The sequence below is a fragment of the Suillus paluster genome, assembly GCF_016628075.1.
Source record: "Suillus paluster strain FC165 chromosome Unknown EDB91scaffold_16, whole genome shotgun sequence".
Taxonomy (NCBI): Eukaryota; Fungi; Basidiomycota; class Agaricomycetes; order Boletales; family Suillaceae; genus Suillus; species Suillus paluster.
This window is the reverse complement of record NW_024537576.1, coordinates 337563-360929: the sequence shown is the minus strand read 5'-3', so window position 1 is coordinate 360929 and position 23367 is coordinate 337563. Positions and strand designations below refer to the sequence as shown.

The 23367-nt window shown below is 48.1% G+C and overlaps 7 protein-coding genes across 7 annotated transcripts; 4 read left to right on the top strand and 3 right to left on the bottom strand.

Annotated features, from left to right (window-relative positions):
• Positions 1-4297: 4297 nt before the first annotated feature.
• On the top strand, positions 4298-6882 carry EDB91DRAFT_1328349 (amino acid transporter; the record flags this gene model as incomplete). Its single annotated transcript, XM_041325279.1, has 14 exons — positions 4298-4381; positions 4500-4530; positions 4587-4601; positions 4652-4718; positions 4769-4965; positions 5338-5480; positions 5540-5543; positions 5598-5624; positions 5678-5824; positions 5878-5948; positions 6007-6016; positions 6077-6496; positions 6561-6620; positions 6667-6882. 14 exons carry the CDS (start codon positions 4298-4300, stop codon positions 6789-6791), a joined length of 1401 nt encoding a protein of 466 aa, XP_041178971.1. The 3' UTR covers positions 6792-6882.
• EDB91DRAFT_1123517 (uncharacterized protein) lies at positions 6883-8349 on the bottom strand. Its single transcript, XM_041318320.1, has 6 exons — positions 8014-8349; positions 7880-7964; positions 7722-7831; positions 7459-7563; positions 7298-7402; positions 6883-7209 (listed from the first exon to the last, which is right to left on the bottom strand). Exons 1-6 carry the CDS (start codon positions 8074-8076, stop codon positions 7093-7095), a joined length of 585 nt encoding a protein of 194 aa, XP_041178970.1. The 5' UTR covers positions 8077-8349; the 3' UTR covers positions 6883-7092.
• Positions 8350-8965: 616 nt separating this feature from the next.
• On the bottom strand, positions 8966-12928 carry EDB91DRAFT_1272810 (putative aminoadipate reductase; the record flags this gene model as incomplete). The annotated part of the gene is made up of 14 exons (XM_041324604.1): positions 8966-9214; positions 9247-9498; positions 9567-9716; positions 9776-10057; positions 10108-10654; positions 10706-10870; positions 10926-11087; positions 11140-11198; positions 11227-11356; positions 11414-11520; positions 11573-11791; positions 11860-12167; positions 12219-12582; positions 12632-12928. The coding sequence occupies 14 exons, from the start codon at positions 12926-12928 to the stop codon at positions 8966-8968; spliced, it is 3291 nt and encodes a 1096-aa protein (XP_041178969.1).
• Positions 12929-14733: 1805 nt separating this feature from the next.
• Positions 14734-16241, bottom strand: EDB91DRAFT_195030 (uncharacterized protein). The gene is made up of 7 exons (XM_041326389.1): positions 16061-16241; positions 15885-16003; positions 15673-15834; positions 15530-15605; positions 15355-15477; positions 15109-15293; positions 14734-15054 (listed from the first exon to the last, which is right to left on the bottom strand). Exons 1-7 carry the CDS (start codon positions 16128-16130, stop codon positions 14773-14775), a joined length of 1017 nt encoding a protein of 338 aa, XP_041178968.1. The 5' UTR covers positions 16131-16241; the 3' UTR covers positions 14734-14772.
• Positions 16242-17630: 1389 nt separating this feature from the next.
• Positions 17631-19256, top strand: EDB91DRAFT_1080717 (uncharacterized protein; the record flags this gene model as incomplete). The annotated part of the gene is made up of 8 exons (XM_041315272.1): positions 17631-17670; positions 17878-17954; positions 18123-18227; positions 18476-18552; positions 18583-18655; positions 18880-18953; positions 19019-19090; positions 19127-19256. The coding sequence occupies 8 exons, from the start codon at positions 17631-17633 to the stop codon at positions 19254-19256; spliced, it is 648 nt and encodes a 215-aa protein (XP_041178967.1).
• A 693-nt stretch (positions 19257-19949) lies between these two features.
• EDB91DRAFT_1039785 (uncharacterized protein) lies at positions 19950-20587 on the top strand (the record flags this gene model as incomplete). The annotated part of the gene is made up of 3 exons (XM_041312864.1): positions 19950-20231; positions 20304-20433; positions 20499-20587. Coding segments are annotated over 3 exons (501 nt in total), but the record flags the coding sequence as incomplete, so codon positions are not given.
• A 14-nt stretch (positions 20588-20601) lies between these two features.
• On the top strand, positions 20602-21872 carry EDB91DRAFT_1236525 (carbonic anhydrase; the record flags this gene model as incomplete). The annotated part of the gene is made up of 5 exons (XM_041321471.1): positions 20602-20608; positions 21062-21177; positions 21231-21325; positions 21381-21454; positions 21520-21872. 5 exons carry the CDS (start codon positions 20602-20604, stop codon positions 21870-21872), a joined length of 645 nt encoding a protein of 214 aa, XP_041178965.1.
• Positions 21873-23367: the final 1495 nt, after the last annotated feature.

Genomic DNA, 23367 nt, shown 5'->3' with positions numbered 1-23367 from the left:
GACATCGGCTGGGCTGAAGCTGTCAGGATTCAAGTTCCTCGTCCTCAGTATCATACAAGCCTCCCAACCCAACCTGGTCCCTTGCTTCAAGGTTTACAGAGACAACAGAGGAGTTGTGGAAGGATGGTGGAAGGGCCTGCAGCCGCAACTGCCCCACCAACTCTGTCTTCAAGCACGTTCACAATGCCACTCAGTCTGCTTCATGTCGTGTCCTCACACACTATGTCCCTAGTGCTCTCAACCCTGCAGACGGCCCATCACATGGAAGATACCCTTCTTGCACCCTTCTTTTGCCCCCCCATTCCTATCCCTCCCGCTTTCAGGGACTTCATCACCAACTTTGACACCCCTCTACAGACAAGCGAGTGCACAAGTCCCCATCGCCCTATTGCGGTTCTCACGCCCCCCAAAGCGCTGTCCTATCTGCCAAGACACTGAGCGAGCCCTCGAGAACCGAACACTCGAGTGGCAAGGAGAAGAGCTCTTCCAAACATCGCAAGTATAGTACGTTCCCACTTGTCCTGAAAGAACATACAGATACCACTCACTAACCCGCACCAGCTCATCTGCCTGATCTCAACCCACTGCCCTCCACGTTAGGCCCGCATTGCACAGCAAAGCACCACCTTCACCTCTGGGTTCCACTCTCATCAAGGTCCAGACCAAGCTCCCTCACAATGGACGACATATCCCACATCCAGGATGCTAATGTGCCATGCATGGGCCAAAAGCACCCACAAGTCATATGGCTCTGGCCTCCTCAGTATACCATGTATATTACGATTCTCACACAATCCCAGAACTGGACTGCACCCCCGCCTCCTCAGTCCTCATCGCTGCTTTCATCACCTTCAGTAGCCGGCTCATACTCGGGAAAAATGATCTCAAACTACGTGATCAGGTGTTCAAGCATGGCACATCCTCCATGGCCTAGACTGGGCCCCTCAACGATGTACAAATAGAAGCCCTACTCAAAGCTTCAGAAAACCTCATGCCTCACACTTCGAAACACAAGAAGCATCGACCTTACACCATCAAATTCATCTGTTCACTTCGCAACCAACTAAACCTAGACTCACCGTTGGATGCCTCAGTCTTCAGCTGCCTGACAACCGCCTTCTACTGCACTGCTCGGCTAGGAGAGTTCACAATTCCTACTCTCCCCTCATTCAATGCAGAAATTCACATTAAACCATCAAATATGTGCATCAAACGAGACCTGCAACAACCTCGAAATGAGGGTCTTTCGCATTCCCCACATGAAGACCTCTAGAGAAGGCGAAGATGTATCCTTTGCATGCCAAAACGGACCTTCAGATCCCAAACAGGTGCTCCTCCAACACTTAGAAGTCAACAGACCCCCTCCCAGAGGGCCCCTGTTCGCATATCACTTCAAAACCTGGCCACCGCACATTAACAAAACAGAAATTCATCAGCCATCTAGCCCAAGCTGCCAGAGCAGGAGGCATGGATCCCTTGGCAAGGTCACAGGCATCCGCATAGGATTCACGCTCAAATATTTACTTTGCAACATCCCCTTTGAAGTCGTGAAAACCAAGGGACGCTGGGCTAGTGATGCTTTTCAGCTATATCTCTGAAAGCACGCGCAAATCATGGTGCCCTACATGCAAGCTATCCCAGACATTCACTGAAGAATTTGTTCACTTCTCAATGCCTAGCAACCCTTAGTACTTTGCCTTATGGTGAGTCCCCTCCCTCCTACTTTGACGGGTATCCACGGCTTTGCTGCGATGCATCGTCACGGACTCCTACTTGTTCGAGGGGATTCACAGCTCACCTCTTTTTCCTGGGCAGATCTCCAATCAGGGCCAGTTAGTGCTATGTGCTTTTGCCCATTAGCTTAGTACTCGTACCATGCCTTGTAGTTCCTGTCCCAAATATATTTGTTCCATGAATATCCTCATTATAAAGCGATAGAGCAACAACCAAAGACTACTTCAATCATAGGCATGAGTTTCGGCAAATTCTTATATTACAAGCCAAGGTCGAGCCAAGGCTGGCCTATTTGATCTATCCCAGGTATCATTGAAAGGATACTGGAGATGACTGAGATTGGGGCAGCCTGGAAGCTCTTGTCTTTTGGCAATTGCGATTAGTGTAATAGTAGTTAACGTACATAACAGTTCAATGGGCCTAGTGGTTCTGTTGGTCATAGACAGGGGTTTAAATTTATAATATTTCCTATTAGTAGGAGTGAACCTTCATCAGTAAAACGACCGGTTGCTTTTCTCACTTAATTTGTCACTTAATTACGTGAAAAGGAGCATTAAGTCATTTGAGAGTGAAAAGTGTGAGTCACTTTATTAAGCCCACTCAATCTCTGAATTTTCGCTTTTTGCACACTTAATTCACTTAAAAAAACCAGAAAAAGCGGAAAAAGCATGTCATGAAAAGGGGTAGTATTACACATGAAAAGCTAATTAAGGAGACTCCCAAAAAGGGGACTTGCAGGGATAAAAGAGCAATAGCGACTCGGATATTCATGTAGATACAATGAAAACAAATCCTGTAGTAGTCATGGATGTCAGTACTAGTAGAATGAAACCTAAATAACAAAAACTTATGTGGCTTGCTGTCAGCGACAGGAGACTGAGGGGGAGAACATATTGCAGATGTACTGCACAGCAAGCGCGATATGCAGTAGGGTAAGTGTGGTGCTGGAATGACAAGGCGACTGAGGGCGTTCTAACGCATCCAGAATCGAGGGAAACGGCACAGATACGGGCAAGATATGGTCAAAAGTGTGATAAAGGAGGGGGAGAACACATTGCAGGTGTACTGCACAGCAAGCGTGATGTGCGATAGGGTAAGTGTGGTGTCGGAATGACGAGGCGATCGAGGGCTTTCTAACACATCCGGAATCGAAGGAAACGGCGCAGATATGGGCGAGATATAGTCAAAAGTATGATAAAGAGCCAGAACTGAGGGGGAGAATGCATTGCAGGTGTACTGCACAGCAAGCGCGATGTGCGGTAGGGTAAGCGTGGTATTGAAATGACGAGGCGAATGAGGGCTTTCTAATGTATCCGGAATCGAGGGAAACGGCACAGATACGGGTGAGATATGAGCTAGATATGACTCTGATAAGGTTGCAAGGAGGGGAAGATGAAATACACACTGTGAGAGGAGAACTGCACTGATTGTGTCGAGTAAGGGCTTGAAATGATGCTGACGAATGGGGCTTTCGAACTGCTAGAAAATGGTAGACATGGCTGAAGAGATGAGGTTATGAGTCACAAAGGATAATACTTTTGCTGGGGCGAGAAGGAATGGGTTTGAAAGTTGAAAAACTCGTAAGCCCCAAAAAAGTATCGACTTGCACACACTAATCGGACTTTCAAGTTGTTACATAGTACATCGAACTTATTCATTTTCGGCACCACATCCTCCCCAACTGCTGCATCTGCTGCCACTGGCACTTCGATGTGGTACATATCAGACTAATTGCTGTCAATCGCATCAGCAATCAATGATCTACACAGCATGTAAGTTACTTACAGGATTTTGAGGGCCCATCTGCAAAGTTTTGATGGCATTAAGATGTATATGTGAGTCAATAGTGTTTTAGTTTCGAGTTCAAGATACTTACTCGATAATTGGTGTCTACTGGCAGTTTCTTTTTTTGGACAATATAGGTGACTCTTACTAGTACAACAGTATATACGACTCTTAGTAGTACTACTTATTGTGCTGAATTCACTTTTTTTAATTATCTAACTTGCGAGTTTGAGATGCACTGAATTTGCTTTTTCAAAAGTGTACTAAGTTGAAAAAGCAATGTTTTTAGCTACTTCGCTGAAAATTAAGTAACATAAGCGGGAAAAGCAACCGGTTGTTTTACTGATGTTGTATCCATACTAGCATGGAACACCTCAAGCACAGAACTTAGTACCAAGTACTACTTGTAAGTCAGTCTCTCTAACTGTTTTCTAAAGATCCAAAAGCCACTTGCTTCTGCTAGTTTACGATACCATTGCTGATCAACAACTTGAAGGTGCAGTATCATATAGGGTGCGAACAGAATCAACTTCACACAAGTTGTCTTCACGCTTATATCAAGGATGCGCATGGCACTACTCATAGACGCTGACAAGGTGTTGCTCTGTGGTATATATATATAGCCTAGCGTCCCGTGGAGGCCTATCCCCAAAGTGCATCAATATGAAAGGCAGTTTCCCTTCCCCAGGTGGAGGTGTGCCACGGGTTCTGTTCGCATCCGTTGCACACGCTTCTCCCTTGCATATCGGTTCCCGCTTTCTTTCCTTGTGCCATCACGATGAGCTTGAAAGACGACTTCGATGTGGACGCTGTCGCCCGTACCGGGCTGGAGAAGCTAGGCTACAAGCAGGAGATGACCCGGGTTTGTGCCTATTCTTGTTCTGATTTGATCCGAGTTTCATGCCCATGGTCGTTGCTAGTCTCGAGGCCTAGTACATATATTATTCAGTGAGTACAGTGCTCCTTTCGCTGTATCGCAGAAATTGAATGTTTCCCAACAAGTGACGCTAGGTTCATCTGTCAGCTCGAGTAATGACACTCTCTAATCGATTCATCGATTTAATTAGCGATCATGGCAGTCCGTACGTTTGAGCAGCGATCTCGATCAACACCGCGACTTACCCTGTTGTAGCATATGGTCTTGCAGCTCCTATAGCGACGTCGCTCGTTGCAGGTGGTCCAGTGGTGATAATATGGGGGTAATTGTTCCATTTACAACTTACCTCACACGCGGTTTGACATGGTGTAGATGGATCTTGGTGTCGGTCCTCACACAAACCCTCGCTCTGTCACTGGCTGAGATATGCTCCAAATATCCCACATCCGCAGGGGCATACTACTGGTGTTATCGACTTGCATCTCCACGCACGCGACTACTTGCCTCCTGGATCAATGGCTGGCTGACAGTCGTTGGCGTTTGGACGATTGCTCTGAGTGTCACGTTTGGTATTTCTTCTCATACATAACACCTCCGAGCATCACTAACGCAAGTTTCCCAGGAACTGCTCAACTTGTTGTTGCTGGTGCTGGAATATACCACCCGGAATGGATCGCAACAGCGTGGCAAACATGCAAGGCTTCGTCCATATATCGACGTGTTCTTCTACCTGACCTATTCTACTAGATGTGATTTTTCTCGGTGTGACTGCTGTCGCCTGCCTATTCTGCCTATTCCTCAACAAGTACCTACCGACCATTGACGTAAGTCCCGCCTATTGACATTTTTAAAAACTCATGTGTTGCCAGATTATTTGTGCTTGCTGGACCGGCTTAGGAATCATCGGTATGTTTTGCTGCAAGTGGTCCCCCTCAGCTGAGTTGAGTCGTTTGAAGTGATCTTGATATGCTTGTCCGCCAAGGCCGCGGCAGGGCGCCGTCCTATTTCGTTCGCACTTGGAAATTTCGATCCGTCTTATTCAGGATGGACGCCTGGGTGGTCTTTCTTCATTGGTCTATTGCCGGTATGATTGCTGTTAGAGATTTAAACTCTTACTCAATGCTATCGTAATCTATCCAACAGCCTGGTGAGAGGTTATCATTTATCGAGTAGTAGGATTCGGAACTGAACCATATCCTAGCATATACATTCTCCGCTATAGGCATGAGTACGCCTCCAATGACCTTGACCAAGTTCACTCGACTGACATCCATAAACCAGTCGCAAACATGGCCGAAGAGGTTCATAACCCTTCTGAAATTCTTCCGAAGGCCATGATCTGGTCTATACCCATTGGCGCGTTATCTGGTGTGGTATTCCTTCTGCCGATCCTTTTCACACTCCCAGATGTTGCTATACTGCTTCAAGGTTAGTTTCGCCCTAGGGGAACTCAGTGCTTCTGATGTATATACGTCAATCAGTTTCTTCCGGTCAACCAATCGGTGTGATGTTTACTTTGATCATGGGCTCCAGGGCTGGTGGTTTTGGGTTGGTGAGTTTTCCGTGACCGTTCATCCGGAGATACGTATCTAATTTGACGGTATATTCAGTGGTTCATCAGTACGTTGCAACCGGTCTCTGCGAAGTAGCTTAGCTTCTCATTCTACTTTCCGTCCCAAGTATTCGGTATCGGTATGTTTTGCGCAATCTCCATATCTTGCGCCGCTTCTCGGGCAACATGGGCGTTCGCACGTGACAAAGCTATCCCATTCCATCAGTCCTTCTCCAAGATCAGCCCTCACCTCGATGACGTCCCTGTCAATGCACTCCTGCTCTCCACCGTCATCCAGATTCTCCTTGGACTCATCTACCTCGGCTCATCAGCTGCGTTCAACGCCTTCGTGGGCGTCGCTGTCATGTGCCTCGGAGCATCCTACGCCATGCCTGTCGCCATCTTGCTCTTGAATGGCCGGAAAGACATGCACGATGCCCCATTCAACCTTGGCAGGTTCGGTACCGTGATCAATGCGGTCGCAGTGCTGTGGATCATGTTCGCCATCGTGCTGTTCTCGATGCCCGCAGGTCATCCCAGTCACAAGAGTTTCGATGAGTGAGTGACTTTGTCTTGTGTGAGTGGGTTGAGGCGCTGAACGGGTATGGGTAGATTATGCTTCGGTAGTGTTTGTGGGATTTGGGGTGATTAGCGCATTGTGGTATTTGATCAGTAGGTTGTTTGTTTGCCCTTTAGAACCTTGCTTATTGGGGTTCAGACGGCCGGTTCTACTATACAGGACCACCAATCACGGAAGAGTCCGCGGGTTCCTCGGACTTTAATCGGTCAGACTCCCCATCCTTCGAAGGAGAATTGAAAAGCCGAAGGTCCTGTATGTCATAGTTCCCAGTCTATTACAGCATCATGCACAACGTGTTTTACAAAATGCCTTTGACTACCTTGCGCCAGCTTTAATTGCATTCAAACTCCTTCCTAAGTAGTGATGATAAGTATTAGACGGTATGAGATATCATACAAAAGGTGTCAGCAGAAAACATGGTATAACGATAGCAAGCACAGTGAAATGATAAGGTTCAAGGGGTCTCACTAGGCACGCAGTTTCGGAATCACCTTGACCATCTGGTCAATGTTGATGAACTGCACCCAGGCCTCTAAATCCTTCGCATTATCATGCCAAATAAATTTAGGACTCCTTCGTGCCCCTGAAAAACGCGCACGCGCACTGATACGACTCTTCGAGCATGACCCCGCCCATGCGTTGTACGCCGAGTTGCGCCTTGAACACGCGGAATTCCCACCCCTGCAGCGGGTGGTCAGTCGCCACGCGCAGACTCGGAGGGAATATTGAATTCGAGGCGTGACCAGTCGAAAGCGGTGCTCTGGCCAACGGCTTTGATGTACGCCGCTTTGAGCGACAGGAGGATGGAGAGGCGCCGGAGGACGACATCGTCCCCAAGTTCAGGGTTGAGGAAGGTCATCTCTAGCGGGGTCAGCTATGGCGAGTTGCCTGTCAGCCTTGGTGACGTTTTATGCCTGCCTTAGGGCTTACTTTATGTGCGAAGGACTCAGCGTAAGCTGCTACTGAGACGCCTTTGGGCTCTACGGATATTTGTTTGATGCCCAAACCGATATTTATTACTTGACGCTGCCGTCCCTGCGTCATCACCATGCCGCAGAGTGAGTTGTCAGTATGCAAGGTGGTATCCAATCATGGATTGGAGGAATTTTTCTGGGGGCATGTCATCCGGTGACTGGAAAATACAATAATCGTCAATAATGTTACACCGCTTAGAGTCGGTAACGGGCACCCACCTGCTCGATCCAGTGCTTGCCATTCGAAGTAACGCAGTCCTTCCATTTTGCACGAGATATTCGTCGGTGGCGCATCATAAGCAGCGGTAACATGTGGCAAATTAGCTGTCCTGCTGAGCATCAGAACCCGGACCAAGCGAGTAGTGGAGTGCGCTCACGGAAAGAATCTATAGAGGTAGGCTGGTACGGCAGCCTGGCATGAGGGACGCAATCCTGCACAAGGTGGAAACACTTGTCGTACTCCTGCAGAGACAAAGTCAGACGTTGGTTTATCAGGGACAACGCGCCTAACCTCCGTCAAGACATCACGGTTCAGTGAGAGCATCCAGACGAGAAGTGGGCAGTCCATGGCCATTGTTTTACAGAGTCTGAGGGAGAATTCAAACAGGTTTATTACTACAGGCTGTGGGGTAGCGAATGAATGATTGCGTGCAGCGCACCTGGGTATGAAGTTGGGCCTACTTGGGCAGTAAATTACAGAATTCCTGGATAGCCACGGTACAAGTCTTCAAGTTTGTCTAGGAAGGAGGGTGGAAGCTACGGAGGATACACAGCAATTGCGCACGCCCTGGCACAGTTGGCTCATTATAAGGTGTTCACTAGCCTAACAAGCAAACCGCACCATTTAGGTAGCCACGTGGGGCCACCGGAATTCTGCTTTTTTCTTTTCATCTTTTTTTCTGATGAAGTTTCGTTTCACGTGAACACCTCGAAGGCACTCGAAAAAATCTCATCGGCCGTGCTGATCAGACTACGTGATTGACATCTATCGTTGAAAATGCTCGGAGATGAAGGATGTTACTTTTGGCTTATCTCTTGGGTCTGCACTCGACCGCGTGTTCCATGTTGAACTGCGCTGTCCCCATCGGTCAGATCTCATTCCAGAAGGCTGTCATCTAGAGGGACATGTCATCCCATGATTCCCACTCGCAGTTTGAACTCCAGCGCTCCCCGTTACGGGGTATCAAATACTAGCTATAATACACTCAGGTAGAAGAGGGTCACTGAATACCCAATGCAAACAGGCTGGGTCAATCTCCTGCCTGCAGAGCACCCAAATGATTTACTCCACTATCTGCTCGGCTGGAAAGTTTAGAAGCTGCATGCACTTGATGCATGTATGATAAAAAGCACCTAAAATGGTAAGATAGGGTAAGATGGCTAGCTGCATGCATTATCCCCAAGTTCCAAGTAACCACGTTGTTTTAGAAGCAAAGTACAGGGATTTACGGCGACTTACTCCTTCATTGAAACATCCCCGCCGCCGCCCAATAGTTCACCCACTGTACTGCATCTGCCGACGACAGCGGCTCTAGCTCCTTGACCGTCGGACTGACGCGCTGAGCCACTTCCGTGGCAAATGGAGGAAAGCTACCCGCTTCTGAGCGCATCTCGCCAGACGCCCTGATTGCGATGTCTGATCGAGTTATAGAACGCATGAAGTCCAGAAGCTTGATAGCAGGCTGCAATCGAAGATCGGGTGGGAAAACGTTCTGCTAACCGTTGAAACGCACGTACGATGCACTGGATATTTTCCTCGCTCGCAGTCCTTGGCACTCGATTCGAGCTTTTCAAGCCACTTCGAGAATGGAACGAGAGGCAGCGGGATACTTGTGACCTTATACCTAGCCATGGCGTCCGCAATAGGCCGCATTACTGCCCCCCACGTTATCGGTCTCGGATGCACGAGATTAACCGCAACGGGAGGTTTTTCTTCCGCGAAAGCCACATCAAGAATAGCATTTGATACGGCGTGGGGAGGGATCCAGGTTAGAAGCTAGACCGTGTGTCATTGATGGGTACCCCCTGGGTACCTTTGGGAAGGATGCATATATCTCAACTTACCCACTGGGCTTCAGGAAGCGCACCTAGACTAACACTCGACTTAACGATGATCGGCAGCCATTCCGTTGTTGACCAAGCTCCTCGTGGGGGCCCTCCAGTTATTTGCCCGATTCTAAATGAGGTTGCCGGCAACTTGCTGTTCACGAGGACCTTGTTGACGGCATTGTTCGTCAGAGTTGGATACTCCCCCAAAGCAGCATGCAACTTACCCTTTCACAAACGTATTTGCTTGCGCTGTAGCCCAAGCCTTCTGCGACTACGCCCGCATCGTACTGCACTTCTTCCGGGAAAGGTCCCTTTGCTCTATCCCAGCCTTGAGCAGTTGAAATAGAAGAGGTGAACATGAAACGTGGCTTTGAGTGGCGCGGAGAAGATAATGCGAGGTCTATAAGATTCCGCGTTCCCCGTACTTGAGGCTCCAATGATGACAGCGCCAGGTTGAAGTCGAGTCGCCAAGCGTTGTGAATGATGATGGTGACAGACGCGCAGATCTACATTGTGTTGAGAAGTCTATTATAGTCAGACTGGCAATGAAGCAAACCTTCTGATACAGATCCTTATCCAGACCCAGGTCATCATGAGAGGTATCAGTTGTTACGTACACCAGTTTCTCCGACTGCAGAAGGGTAACATCCAAACCGCGACCGTCGAAACCACTTTTCTGTCGTTGTTCGATGGATGCCGCGTCCTTTGATGGACGATTGAAGGCATATACCACAGCCACGTCCTCGCGCTGAAGCAGAGATGAAAGCAGGTATGAGCCGAGACCACCCGTGGACCCAGTCAAGATGACCACATGACCGCCTTGAGTGCGTCCGTCAACCAGAGTGACGGAGTTATCTTTGGCAGAGCTCCCAAATCCGACTGAATACTTCTCAATCATATTCTCGATACAAGTCTTGGCATCGACAGCGCTTGGACAATTTCGCGGTGATACTGCACTGATGACGCTCCTCGCGAGCTGGCGAATCGAAGGATTTGAAAAAATGATGTTCTGGTCGATTCGTGATGCTGATATCTGGACGTCGTGATCTTGTGACGACCTGAGGGAACCGAGGATGCGGTTTCTGAGGAATGTCGCGGAGAGACTGGAGGTATGGGGTCAGCAGAGCACAAGCGTTGATCCCCCTTCAACCCACCTGTCGAAGCCTTGAGCAAAAAAGTCAGCATCAGGATCGACGGACTTGTCGGCGTTCACAGCAGCGGCGTGAACCATGAGCCAGTTCTCGACGTCGTCCGCAGTCCAGTTCGTAGGCAAAGGCACATCAATGCCTGCTCTGGTGCTGCCCTCTACCTTTTCGTATCTGTCGCCCATAAATGTCACGTTCGCGCATTTTAGCGGATGTATGATGTACTCACAAGGTATTGATCTCTTCCTCATACCACTTGACGGTTGCTTTCTTAGTTACAGTTCCCTTTCCAGCTCGAAGCATGGGCTTCTCGCTGCGTGTCACGAGAACCATCTCCTTAAAGATCCTGCTGAAGGTAGGAGCCTCTTGATTCGCTTCCTCTATGTCCGGCCTTCACGGGCATCGTCAGACTCGGCGGCAGCAATTTTGTAGGACGAGCTTACCATACGCGATTCCTGAACTCAGCAAGCTGTTTCTCGTCATCGACGTCGATTTCATGCCCCTGGTCGTGGCTCTATGAGGATTCCGACGTGGTTGCGTCCACGGCCGAACATGACCGTGCCGTTCACACAGGGGTTGGCGCCGATGATACTCTCCATGGGAGCTGGTACTGTCTTTTCTCCAGACGAGAGTACCAATACATCATCCATCCTTCCTACGCTGCAAGGAAATAATCAGGAAGTGCATGAACGTAAATAACACCCGTTTCAGTCTTACATCTTCCACATACCCTCGACCGTCGGATGCTTGATAAATACATCCGAAGAGGCAAACCCCTTGATGTCCGGGAGATTTTCTACTGACACTTGATGCGTCGGAATTGTCTGCGAGGGAGCGTTCAACAGCTGAGAAGGAGTATGAAGACTTTTGACCTACCAAAACTTGGCATTCATATGTACCATCGTCCTGAGGAACCCACCTGATCTTTGAGTTTGGTCCAAATCGCACCCAGTCCCACAGCTTTTGCTCGACCTCGTTTCGGAAGAAATATGTGATGTCCCCGAATTCTGTAGCACCGTAAAGAGAAGACAGCTTGACCCCTGCATCCACCAATCTGTTTCCTATCTTAGGTGCGAGCGGACCGCCAGCAAAGACCTGTCATTAAAGACATAGTGAGCCATTCCGTATCGGAATATACTATTAATAATGAACTTGTGACATACAACATATTCTAGCGGCTTCAAGATATTGACAGCATTCGACGATAACACCCATTGCTCCAGGAAGCTGGGCACGACCACTATAGCATTCGATTTCGTTTTGACTACAGAGTCCAAGATATTTTGCGCGTTGGGTATTATAGGGGCCGCCGAAGGGTCTTGGAAGGATGTGGGTGGGTAGATAGACACACTACTCAGGGAGGCGACCGGCATGAGTAGCTGAATATATAAACCAAGGATATGAAATGATGGCAAGGACGCAGAACCAACGCGGATTGGACGAGGAAACTCGATCTGGTCGAGAATGCATGCTAATAATCATCTTAGATTTTCATGTCGCACAAATTGTTTCACTGACTTACGGCTTAAGCACCAGTGGATGACAGTCAGGTTAGTAATCGGAATGGGTTTCGGGAAGCCAGTGCTGCCCGAGGAATGTAGGTAAAATAGTATATCGTTCTCAGACGGCCGTGAAGCTGGGGAAGGATATGGGAGAAAAGCCTTGTTTGGAGAACCCCTGGCGAGTTCGGGGTACAGGTCTTTTAGCGCCGGGAACTCGTCGATCTGCAGCTGACTCCTTTCAGTGTCCTGAGACACGAAATCCGCTGTGATCCCATCAATCAGGGTACCGAGATTTTGGCGAGTCGTCATCAAACGATGGCAGTTTGTTTTCTGCATCATGTTGACCACTGCCGCTGCTGAATTACGTGGGGACATGGGGAATGGCTTAAAATAACTGTGATCAGAAAGCTGTTTAAGAAAAGCATTCACATACAAGCAACCCAGATAAGATGATACCCATGAATACTGTCTGGTACAGGAGGGTGTCTGTATTCCCAATAAGGGCGACGATTTCTCTGTCTGCGCCTGCACGATCTGGTCTGATTCGCTGGGCGGCACGATGGCAAGCTTGATAGAAGTCCAAGTGGGAGATAGACACTAATTCATCGCTGCCAGGTTTGTCATAGACAAAGAAAATGACATCCGAATTATGCTGCGCATTGAATTCCAGCAATTCAGGGAGTAACAGAGATCCATCAAGGGGAGGATATGCATGGTGTGAAGAAACCATGGTGAATACTATTTTTACAGTGGTGCAAGTTGACCGTTGGGAAGAAAGAAGTGGGTGAGAATGGAGGCGGAAGAGAGTATTTATGTTGTCACGAAGAAGAGTCTTTTTAAGAAAGGGGCACGATAGCGGAAGCTTCATTACGCCCGAGCCTGAACCCTCAAAAAGAAATGTTTGCTCACTGGATGAGGTATTTAAAAGCAGCTTTTGCCCGTCAGGTTACAGCACTACGGGCAAACAACGAACCTAGTATTTATGAAAGAGCAAGTGTCAGCCGTCGTCTGGAAGCGTAGCACCATAGTGCATGAGGTATCTCCCCCCACCCGTGCCTCACGTGTGTTGGAGTAAACGAGCTGTTATTGCGATTTGTAACTGCTGGAATGGATGGCATTAAAACGACACCTGAGGGCTATGAGGAATACAACCTTTGTGGATACTCGGAATCCCTCTTAGTTGACTGTTCATGAACGCCTTCAAAGTCACGGGAATTATGGCCCCGCCAACCTTTGATTTGAAATCAACATTGTAACGCACCATCATCATGGTGGCTAAATAACGACCGCATCTAACCCTTCCATACTGCAGAGGTCATAAATCAGGGAGGAGGGAAAGCACACCTATAGATCTAAGTCGTCCGTGGAGTTCAATGTTGCCAATTTGTTGATGCCTTGTAGCAGTCAGAATATTCTCATGGTGAAGTGCAGGTGCTCATCTTGCCACTGGGGAGATGTGTGTGTCCATGAGGTAGTTTCGCGATCCAATCCTAGTCCATCACGTCTCTTCATGTAGAGCCTAGCTTATATGATACGAAAAATAGCTGAGGGACCAGGTGTAGGTACAACTTAGTATTACTAAGCAAAACAAATATAGCTTGATCGCTCTGTGTGCGGCCGCTGTCCATGACTCATCAATATCCTTGACCCATTCGTCTCCGATCTGCATGATAAGTGAGTGGTACCTGAAATTATCCACAGGTACAATACTGTACAATATTGTATTCGGATCTTTGTTTTAACCGTTTGAAGTGTTTTGCCACACATGTAATAGGGTCAAAATGTTTTCTTTTCTACAGTACTTACTTATTATGCTGTTACCTGCATCTTCAGGCCTATGAATTCTACCACATGCATAGGTGATTTATCTTGCTGGCAGGACATCACTCGCCACCACGCAATATTCTACGGCAGCACCATGACAGCGCAGTAAAGACCCACGCATCATGGAAACGATCGAGATGCAGTCGGGTCACATTGTATTAGTCCTACTCAATAACGATTTTATTTCGCCAGTTTATTTTGTGCGCGAGATGTCAGACAACAAATAAATCAGGCACGCTATTGAGTGGTCATTTTATTTGTCACAATTGGCAACAAGTTTAGCATTTGGAGTCGTTCAGTTCATTTTATCTCGGAACTTTTTGCGACGACGTTCGTGAAATAAACTGGCGAAACAAAATCGTTATTGAGGAGGACTAATGTTCTGACCAGCCATTGAAATACACATACGATTGTCGTACGATGTGCTTGATACTTTCCCCAAGTTAGTACTTGATTCCAGTTTCTCGACTCTCGAGTCACTCCACGAATGGAACGAGAAGCAGCGGAACATTTGTTACCTGACGCTCAACTATGGCGTCCGCCATAGACCGCCTTAAACTCCTCTACGGTATCAGTATTAGTATTTGGTGTACCGATTAGTTGCGATAGGAGGCTCCGTGAATGCATGTGTTGCGGAACAGCCGACAACTTGGCTTGTTGTAGAGATAAGTAACTGTGGAAATCCCGCGCACTAATACTTGACAAGCACAAACAATCTGCCAGAAAAAACATGATGAATATTACAACAGATTACACGTCACGACCTGAAGATGCGTCTTCTACACACTCCACCTTGTGTGTTGATGGTAGGTCATGGTTCCGTATGCTGTGTATCGAGGTACCATCATTGTGCGTAAACTGGGATATATGAACCTGCAAAGGCTCCATAGGATATTGTCGCGAGTCTCCTCGTACCATTCCACCGGATATCTCTCCATGGACAGCCGAGAGGTAACTGGAAGTATTTGTATTTTGACTGATGGCGACGCGAATAAGCACCATGTAGAAGGCAATTGAGATGATCGGCACGAGCTAGATGATCGAAGCTCAGTAATCCTCGATAACAGGCATTAAAAACTGAATCACCATGTCCAGCATAACATACTGCCCATTGTTCGAACGGACGAAACAAATAAGTGTGGGGAAGAGCACCACAGAATACAAAATAGCGGCATCCACAAGCACGCGCAATATGGGCGTCAAAGTCCTGTTCGAAGTGCGTAATGTGGAGACATTGCGTTCGACCGTCCAGATACGATATGCAAGTAACCCTGAACACATTCGAGTTAGTATGTGGCACTCGGCATCACGCCGACATAGAGATGTGCTTACCTGAACTTATTAAATTGGTTGAAAGTGTCAAGGCAAAGAAAGACTGTCCAGTCGCTTTTGTGAAGATGTTTCCGGCGTCACTAGTGGCTTGCGAAACGCTGTAGACTGCAGAAAAACCAGTCACTTCGAAACAACATTAGAGCACATAACTTCCTGAGCATGTCCGTAAACTAACATGCGCCACAGCACCACAGCATACTTGGTAGGATGATGATTCGGATAGATTGCCAAACAATATAGCAACGATATATCTTTGGTCAGAAAGACATTTCTATGAGCCAGAGGGTTCCAGATTGGCAGACAAATATTTGGACCTACCACAACTCCATCACCAAGTAGAGTGTGCAATATGTATATCGCATTCTTGATCATATACGTTTGCTCGGCAACATCTGCGAAAAACGCTGATGGCCCGGCTGGGAACGTGTCACGATACTTCACCAATCCATAATCAAGACGAATGATGTCTACGACTACGTGCTTGGGAGACCTCAGCAGATGGCATGGGATGTAAGAAGTAAGAAGCTAACTGCTGTACTCAGTAGCAACAGCAGGATGGATACTGCAGCGCTTAGGCGATTGACGTCCCGCATGCGACGTTTGTAGGTTAGAACCCAGATGGTACCCATAAACATGAGGACCGAGAACCCTGAAGAACCATAGTTTGTATGGGTATATGAAGGATGGACCCAATGTTGATATTTACCGTATAAAATGCTTTCCAGCGCTGTTGACATTATAGCAACCGTATCCAGCGGGATGCCTCTTGAAGTCATGTCGGTGATGTGGGGATGTACAAGGGTGTGGACACTTTGACCAGCTCCATGTATACGTCTTTCATGTCGAAAATCATTACAACAAAAATCCGGGGCAATCGGATCAAACGTTGGCTCGAGCTGGCGCGGATACTGTTGGCACAGAAGTGGGTTACCTATGCCGCGTACAAGAAAATCTATGACAAATTAAGCATTGGGAACTAAATATCCAGCTGCGATCAGCTGTGAACAGTCGAAAAACTTACTGAATTGACTCAGTACCTGTGAGACGATATATTCCTGCCACGTTACATGTATTTCCGTCGTCAAGTTGTTGACCTAAGTGAGTCAACAGCTAGAACCGGTGCGGCATTCTGCAGCCCATTGCGTCAGACCAGAATCTCAAAAAGACAAGTACGCATCAATGTTGTGACCATAGGTCGCTGGTTAAAGAAGGTTGTATCAGTGTTGTTCCCACCGGTCAGGCTGAGCAGATTATATTTCACGCATTCATGGTGCCCCCTTCTCTAGCGCTCAGTCGCTCCTCCGCGGATGACTTGCAACTTGCAGAGTTGAGTACAATTTGATTACAATATCATATTTGAAGTCCGCGACTCCGACAACTCGCCGAGGAACTATCGAGGCAGCTCGCTCAATCGCAGTACTTATTATTTGTCAGTATTGAACGGAATGATTTCTCCAATTCTTGAGTCCAATGCTTACACCATTAGTAGATGATGGGACTACCGTCGCTGATCTGATTCTCCAGTCCTTCAACTCTGAGAGTGATACAGCAACACCCCAGAATGCCCTGCGGATCAAGAACTGTTTCAATGCTGCTTCCCTCTGAGCTAAAGTCCATTGTCTGTATACCCCATACTTAGAAATGTCGTAGAAGCGGACGTCCTTCACAACTCATCAACTCTGTCGAAATCGAGAAATGGTCAATGCAGCGCTTGTCTCGAATGTTCACCGACTACTAGTGAGCAAACGTCTGGTCATTCACGACCTTGAAGGTTACGGCAAGAAGGCATGTACCAGTGACAAACCGTACATCCATTATCTGCGCCCCACCGTATACCGCAGATGACCCATTAGTATGCTACAAAAGGCTTTGTAGCAGTGCTTCTGGGTACTTCGATCTCATATTCCTGCAATCATCGCCGACCATAAACTTAGCTTGTGGACCTCACAGACATGTACTGCAACGTGAGTCACCAGTGACATTCTATGTACATTGATATGCATGGTAGGTCTACCGATTCTTTCCCAGACTCAGACTCATGAGACACTACAGAACGAACGTTTTAGATTTGACCCCACGGAATAAATACTCATCGGCCGTGGTCTAAATGGGTCTATTTACTAGGTATAATGACGCGATGGCGATCCTCGCGCATAGCCCTCCACAATAGACACGCAGTTTCTCTTTTCATTGTTATGTACAGTCAAGACTGCTGTCACAGTGGACTCAAGCTGGGAGCATCGTGGTTCCCTATGACGACTCGCTGATTTACCATAATGGTCGGTGGGAATCCGGTGACGAGTCAGAGGCGTGGTGGTACGTTTCGAGTCGTTCTTAACAGCGGGTTCTGGTTCGATTTAATACTTGATCGTAGAACCGGCTCTGGCCTCCAAGATCAGCGTGTAGAACCTTTCCAACTTGACATTACACGTCCAATCCCGTTTTTCTGGGTGTATCAGTACGCTACAGGAGTTTTACAGGCTTCAACGCCACAAGAGGGACCAATATGATCCCTTTGGGTAGCCTCACCCATCTCGGATACAGTAGTGACGGTCAACTCGGACAACCGCATAAACCTCAAGAGCATCGACCTCAATGCGGTGAGCTCGCAAAATTGGCGGCGGTGTCTCGTTGTTAACAATATCTTGTCTAACCAGGGCGCCAGTCTTCTGCCTTATGAACCTTCTCAAATAGTTCATTGGAGACCCACTGTCTGTTCTCCTTGAGGTATCATGCGAGTTGAAAACACGCACACTTGCCTCACAAAGGGCCAATACCTTCCTTTGACCATCGAGCAGGCCTGGTCGTTCCTCACCTCTGAGTACTTCAGAGGTGAACATAACATTCAGGCTCAGCCTTGGATCGCCCTATCAGTCAGTCTACTTCGCATCCATACCAAAATGGTGTTCCGAACAGTGCACTCTGATGTCCGGTTCAGTAGGATATCAATTCGTACGGAAACATTCACTGAATATCATTTCAACTCTTCCTAGTTTAGTCTTCCCTTTGTCTCCTTTGAGCTACTTCCTATGACCATGCGGTGATCTGGAAGACAGAGGGTACTCAGTACTACTATGGTAAATCTTCTCGAATCAATAATGTTACGCAAATCTCATGAAAGATAACAGATTCCAAACGCAACTACACAACCCCCTGGAACTTCAAGCCAAGCGAGACTACCCCACCGCCGCCCATATCGTATGCATGATCGGATGAATTCCAATCTAGATCCTGCCAGTTGCAGCTGTTTTTTGCAATGAGGCCGCTAAGTATTGATGATCCTGATCCTGATGCGGCTCCGGTTAGCGCTAACGCCAGCGGAAATAACATTACGGCGTCTGCTTTCCATCAGATTCTTACCTTCTACTCGCCCTCACTGCCGTTGCGTCGTTTAAAGACCTACATAAACGTCTTGGCAAGCATCGCATTATCTACCCTGTGCAGCCCCTGTTTATCATTCTGCCGGTATGATTGATCTCGTTCTGTCGAACCCTTTATTTATGTGGACACCCTGGATTGACTTAGTGGGGTTGCCCTAACCCTGAAGGTCCTGCCTCGCTTTACTATGTTGGTACATACCAGCAGGTCGCAAACCACCGGTGGGTGCTTGATGCCTCAATTTTATGTTCATATAACCGATAGGCTAATCTTGCTGATTCATTAGGAAAGAAATTGGAGATAAGACTATATACTTGGTGAACGCGGGGTGGATCGATTACAGTGGTGTGTACTCCTCGTGAGTATTTCATTTGGAACGATATGAAGTAACTAGCAATTCGGATCCTACTGTTGAGGGTCGCCAGAAAGTGGCAGGTTACTTTGAGAGCTGGCCTGAAGAATGGTGGTGGCTAAGCCTGCCTTGGCAGCCCGAGCTAATGCATAGAAGCTTCAAACTTGCCTAAATGGTACAACGTACGATGCATCGCTTTTCATATCCCACCGCTATCGTCTACGAGTTTATCGATCATTGAGAATACTGCAGTTACATGCGATAAGCTGGCTGCACCAGAGTATTCGCCATGTGGATGACTTCATTGCCGGCTCTCTGTTCGTAGTTTTACAGATTCACACACCGGGTGCGAAGCAATGGATTGAATACCCGAGCACCACTAGCTTGATCACTGTGATCAGACTTACCAAGATCCACACAGGTGCACACAGGCACTAGTGGAGGCAATGAATCCAAGCACCGTATATGGCACGCCTTCGCTCACGGTTTTTAGCTAGTTCACATCCGTTGGCATGGCGCATCCAATAAGCATGCCGCCTTCCAGCCCCCAGTATATTGACAGAAGAAATCTCGCACATCGTATGAGAAACTCAACCGGCGATGGCATATCCAATCTCATGTTCCCGTGTCCGTGAGCTTGGGACTTCCCCCTGCTCAGCTCGGTGCCTCTTCTCTCCCTGCCATAAATCCCCAAGAACTTAGGTTCTGGCGTTGTCACACTCATTGATCATCCACCACCATGTATAGCAGAGAGCCTCACTCACCAAACAGTATTTACTTAGGGGAGTCCCGCCCTGGGTCGTCAGCACCGACTATTGACATATCGCTGGGAAGCCCAAGCTTTGACTACGCTAGCTTGAATGCGCCACTATGGCCACACCGTCTCTCGGCATCATTCTCAGCGATGGCAGACCAAATAGCAGCTGCGTCGCAAGCACTCGCACTTGTACCTTCGACGGCGTTCAGCGGCAATGACATGTCAGCTGAATTGGTGTCTCTCAAATCGAAACTCGCATCGATTGAGAGCACGCAAGAACGCCTCGCGGCTGAGTTTGCTGCTTTGAAAGAGCAGTTTACGGAGCTGAACACGGATAAGGGACCTGCGTTGGAAGAGTTGGACAAGAAGATCGAGGCACTCAAGAAGGTCGTAGGAACTTGAGTACGTTGGTTTTCTCGATGAACGATATGGAGACTGACATTCCCTTTTTGTAGCCAACAGCGACTTCCTGCGCGTCTGCATAACTCTCGGTGTACAGTTTTGAAGATGCAACTCAAGGCGCCCGTCGCAAGCGATGGCAAGCCACCGCCAAACTTCCCTGCTACCAGGGGAGAATTCGAGCATATTACGAGTCAGTGCAGTTTGTCTCTTCGGATTGCAGAGGAATGGTGCGCTGATTATGCGATAGTTATTTAGAGGAGCGCTATGAGGCCATTCTCAAGGCTTATGGTCTGCCTATCAAGGGAGACACCAATGCCAAGCAAGATGCCGTTCGTACATTTATCCGGCATCCCTCACGATGGGCTGTAAGCTAGCACGCAAGAGGAAGGAGGGATGATCATGTGACAGCTCTAGGCCTGTTGATATGAAGTACTTGGCTGGAAGAATCTTGTGGAAGGACGGCTTGCTTGCTGGATGAGTTTTAGTCGTTTCAAGGGAATTGGAGATTGAGCGACCCATAGCTAGTTTACACGAGAACATCGCAACCACGGGATCAGATCACGTAGTCATAAGTACAAGCTGTGAACCATACTAATAAGTTAGACTAAAATACTTGTCGGAGCTTATCTCTTCCTCGTTCAACGTTTCTCCGCCCCCGCCCGAGTACATTGGTTTTACTGCGCTTACTTATCAGTCCCAACAAAGTTGCCAACAGTCACCCTGCCGCTGTCAAGATTCAAGCCCATTTTTAGGGCGTTATACCTTTGTGGTCCAACCGACTTCTTCGCCCTGCGTCTTCGCTTTCCACTCCTCCGCAGCATGTCTCACCAGTCCTATCCAAACCCTGCTCAACGCCAATCAAGAGTGGGCACAGAGCGTAATCAAGGACAGACCCGACTTTTTTGCGGAGTCGGCCGCCGGCCAGAGTCCCAAGGTATGCCCATCGCACGCTCCTCGTTTTAGCCACATTTTCGAAAATGGTTTCAGATCCTGTGGATTGGTTGCTCTGACTCGCGAGTGCCGGAATCCGTCATTACAGCGTCTAAGCCTGGCGATATCTTTGTGCACAGAAACATCGCCAAGTACGTATCAACAACAGTTCATTAAACTCTGAGCAGTCGCTTATATCCCCTGCAGCCAATTCCATCTAAATGACGACAGCGCGCTCTCCGCACTCACTTATGCTGTCAAGGCAGTGGGCGTCGAACACGGCGAGTGTCTAATTGCTCTTACGATAAGCTCGATTCTTCCTCTAACGGGTATATACGTCTAACAGTCGTCCTCGTGGGCCACACCAACTGCGGAGGTGCTGCTGCTTGCCTGAAAGCAACTCAAAGTGCAGACGCTCACCCCAGCGAGTCGACCCCACTCACTCGTTGGTTGAACCCCCTCACCGAACTCGTCCAATCCCTCGACCTCTCCACGTGCTCTGCGAGTGAGGCGTTGGCCAAGGTCGTTGAAGCCAATGTCATCATGCAGGTCGACAACATCTGCAAGTCGGAGCCGATCACCACCGCGTGGGCAGACCCGAATGCGAAGAAAGTCACTGTGCACGGATGGGTGTACGACCTCGCCGAAGGACGCATCAAGGAGCTTGTCTTCCGAGACGCTCCAGAGACACGAAACTAGTTCGTCACCCGATGTTGATGACCCGTCGTTTTTTTAATATCAACACAAGTTCCGCACCCTTGCAACCATTTCCCGTTTCTCGATGCAATATTTGCTAGACTAAATTTTCTTTAAGATAGCTATTTAGCTATAGACGTCATGGGCGCGCTGTAAATTATTGAACTTGCACCATGTTATTTCTTGTTACCACCCTTTATCTCACGATATTCTCTTGCAACAAGGGTGATTTTATCGCGTCACCGGGCTCATTACGACATCAATTGTTGAAGAACGCGACTTGCTGCGATGCATACGACCAATGCCACGACCTCGGGGATGCTTCAAGCGTGGCAACAGTCTTTCGGTTCTGTAACCCCAAGGCAATAATGGTTCCAGCGCTCAATTGGAACTTCATTGCCAGCTCGGCATCGAGCCTAGTGATCTTGTGCAACTTCGAAAGTAAGAGATGAAACTATCCAAAGACTGTCTGTTCCTTCGGATCTTGCCTAACTCCTGACGCTCAAAAGTGGTGGGAGTATATCAAGATGTAGCGCTAATCAAAGCGCCAATGTCAATTTCCTCGAATTGATAGAAACTCAATCCAATCAGGATCCGACAGCGAGAAGATTCGGATGTTTGAAAGTTATTCGACGTCTAGGTATACTCCAGTTACATTTACAGCTCGCTCGCACTGAAAATAATCTGTCATAGGTGTAGGAAAATCTTGCGTTGCGCCGCAGTTTTCGCGATGTTAGGGCTTGAAGCATATAAGCTTCACACTTTATTGGCGGGCGTCACCACCAAAGTTTATTCCGAATAGCGGGTTGAAACTTGCAATTTGTTCCAACAGGTGGTCGCATCGATCGGTGCAAATCTTCTAGTCATCATGGTGGGGTCTATATCAGTAGGGACTGACTACCCGTTCGAGGATAGATGCATGGAACTTGAAACGTCGAAGGACTCGGAATCAAGTCACTATCTATGACTACGTTTATCCGTAATTTCTCGCTCGACTTGCCTAACTTCAACGTCGAATTTCAAACCGAAAACCACATCGCGCCTAATCCAATGTATGAGGGAGTCACCCGGTGACGCTGTTATCCTGATAGACGCCTACCCTTACATAGGGGCATGTAAGTACGTCCGTAATCCCACTGTCCTCCAAAACCCCATCACCCCACCATCTTCCCCTCTCAGTCTTCCACAGGACGTCCTAATTCAATGCCACAGAGGCCCTGCTCAAGCGCAATGAGGTGTGGGTGTAAAGCGTCTGCATCATCAACAGCATCCCCAATTTCATAGGCAGTCGGCCGCCACGGACCAGGAGCCCAAGGTATGCCCCGTGGCTCGTCGCACGCCCCTCCATTTTTAGTCCCGTCTTCTCATCATCATTCAGGTCCTTTGAATTGGCTGTTCTGACTCGCGAGTGTCGGCTTCTGTCGTCACAGCATCTAGGCCTGGAGATATCTTTATACACACGAACATTGCTAAGTACATAGCAATAGCTCTAAGTACA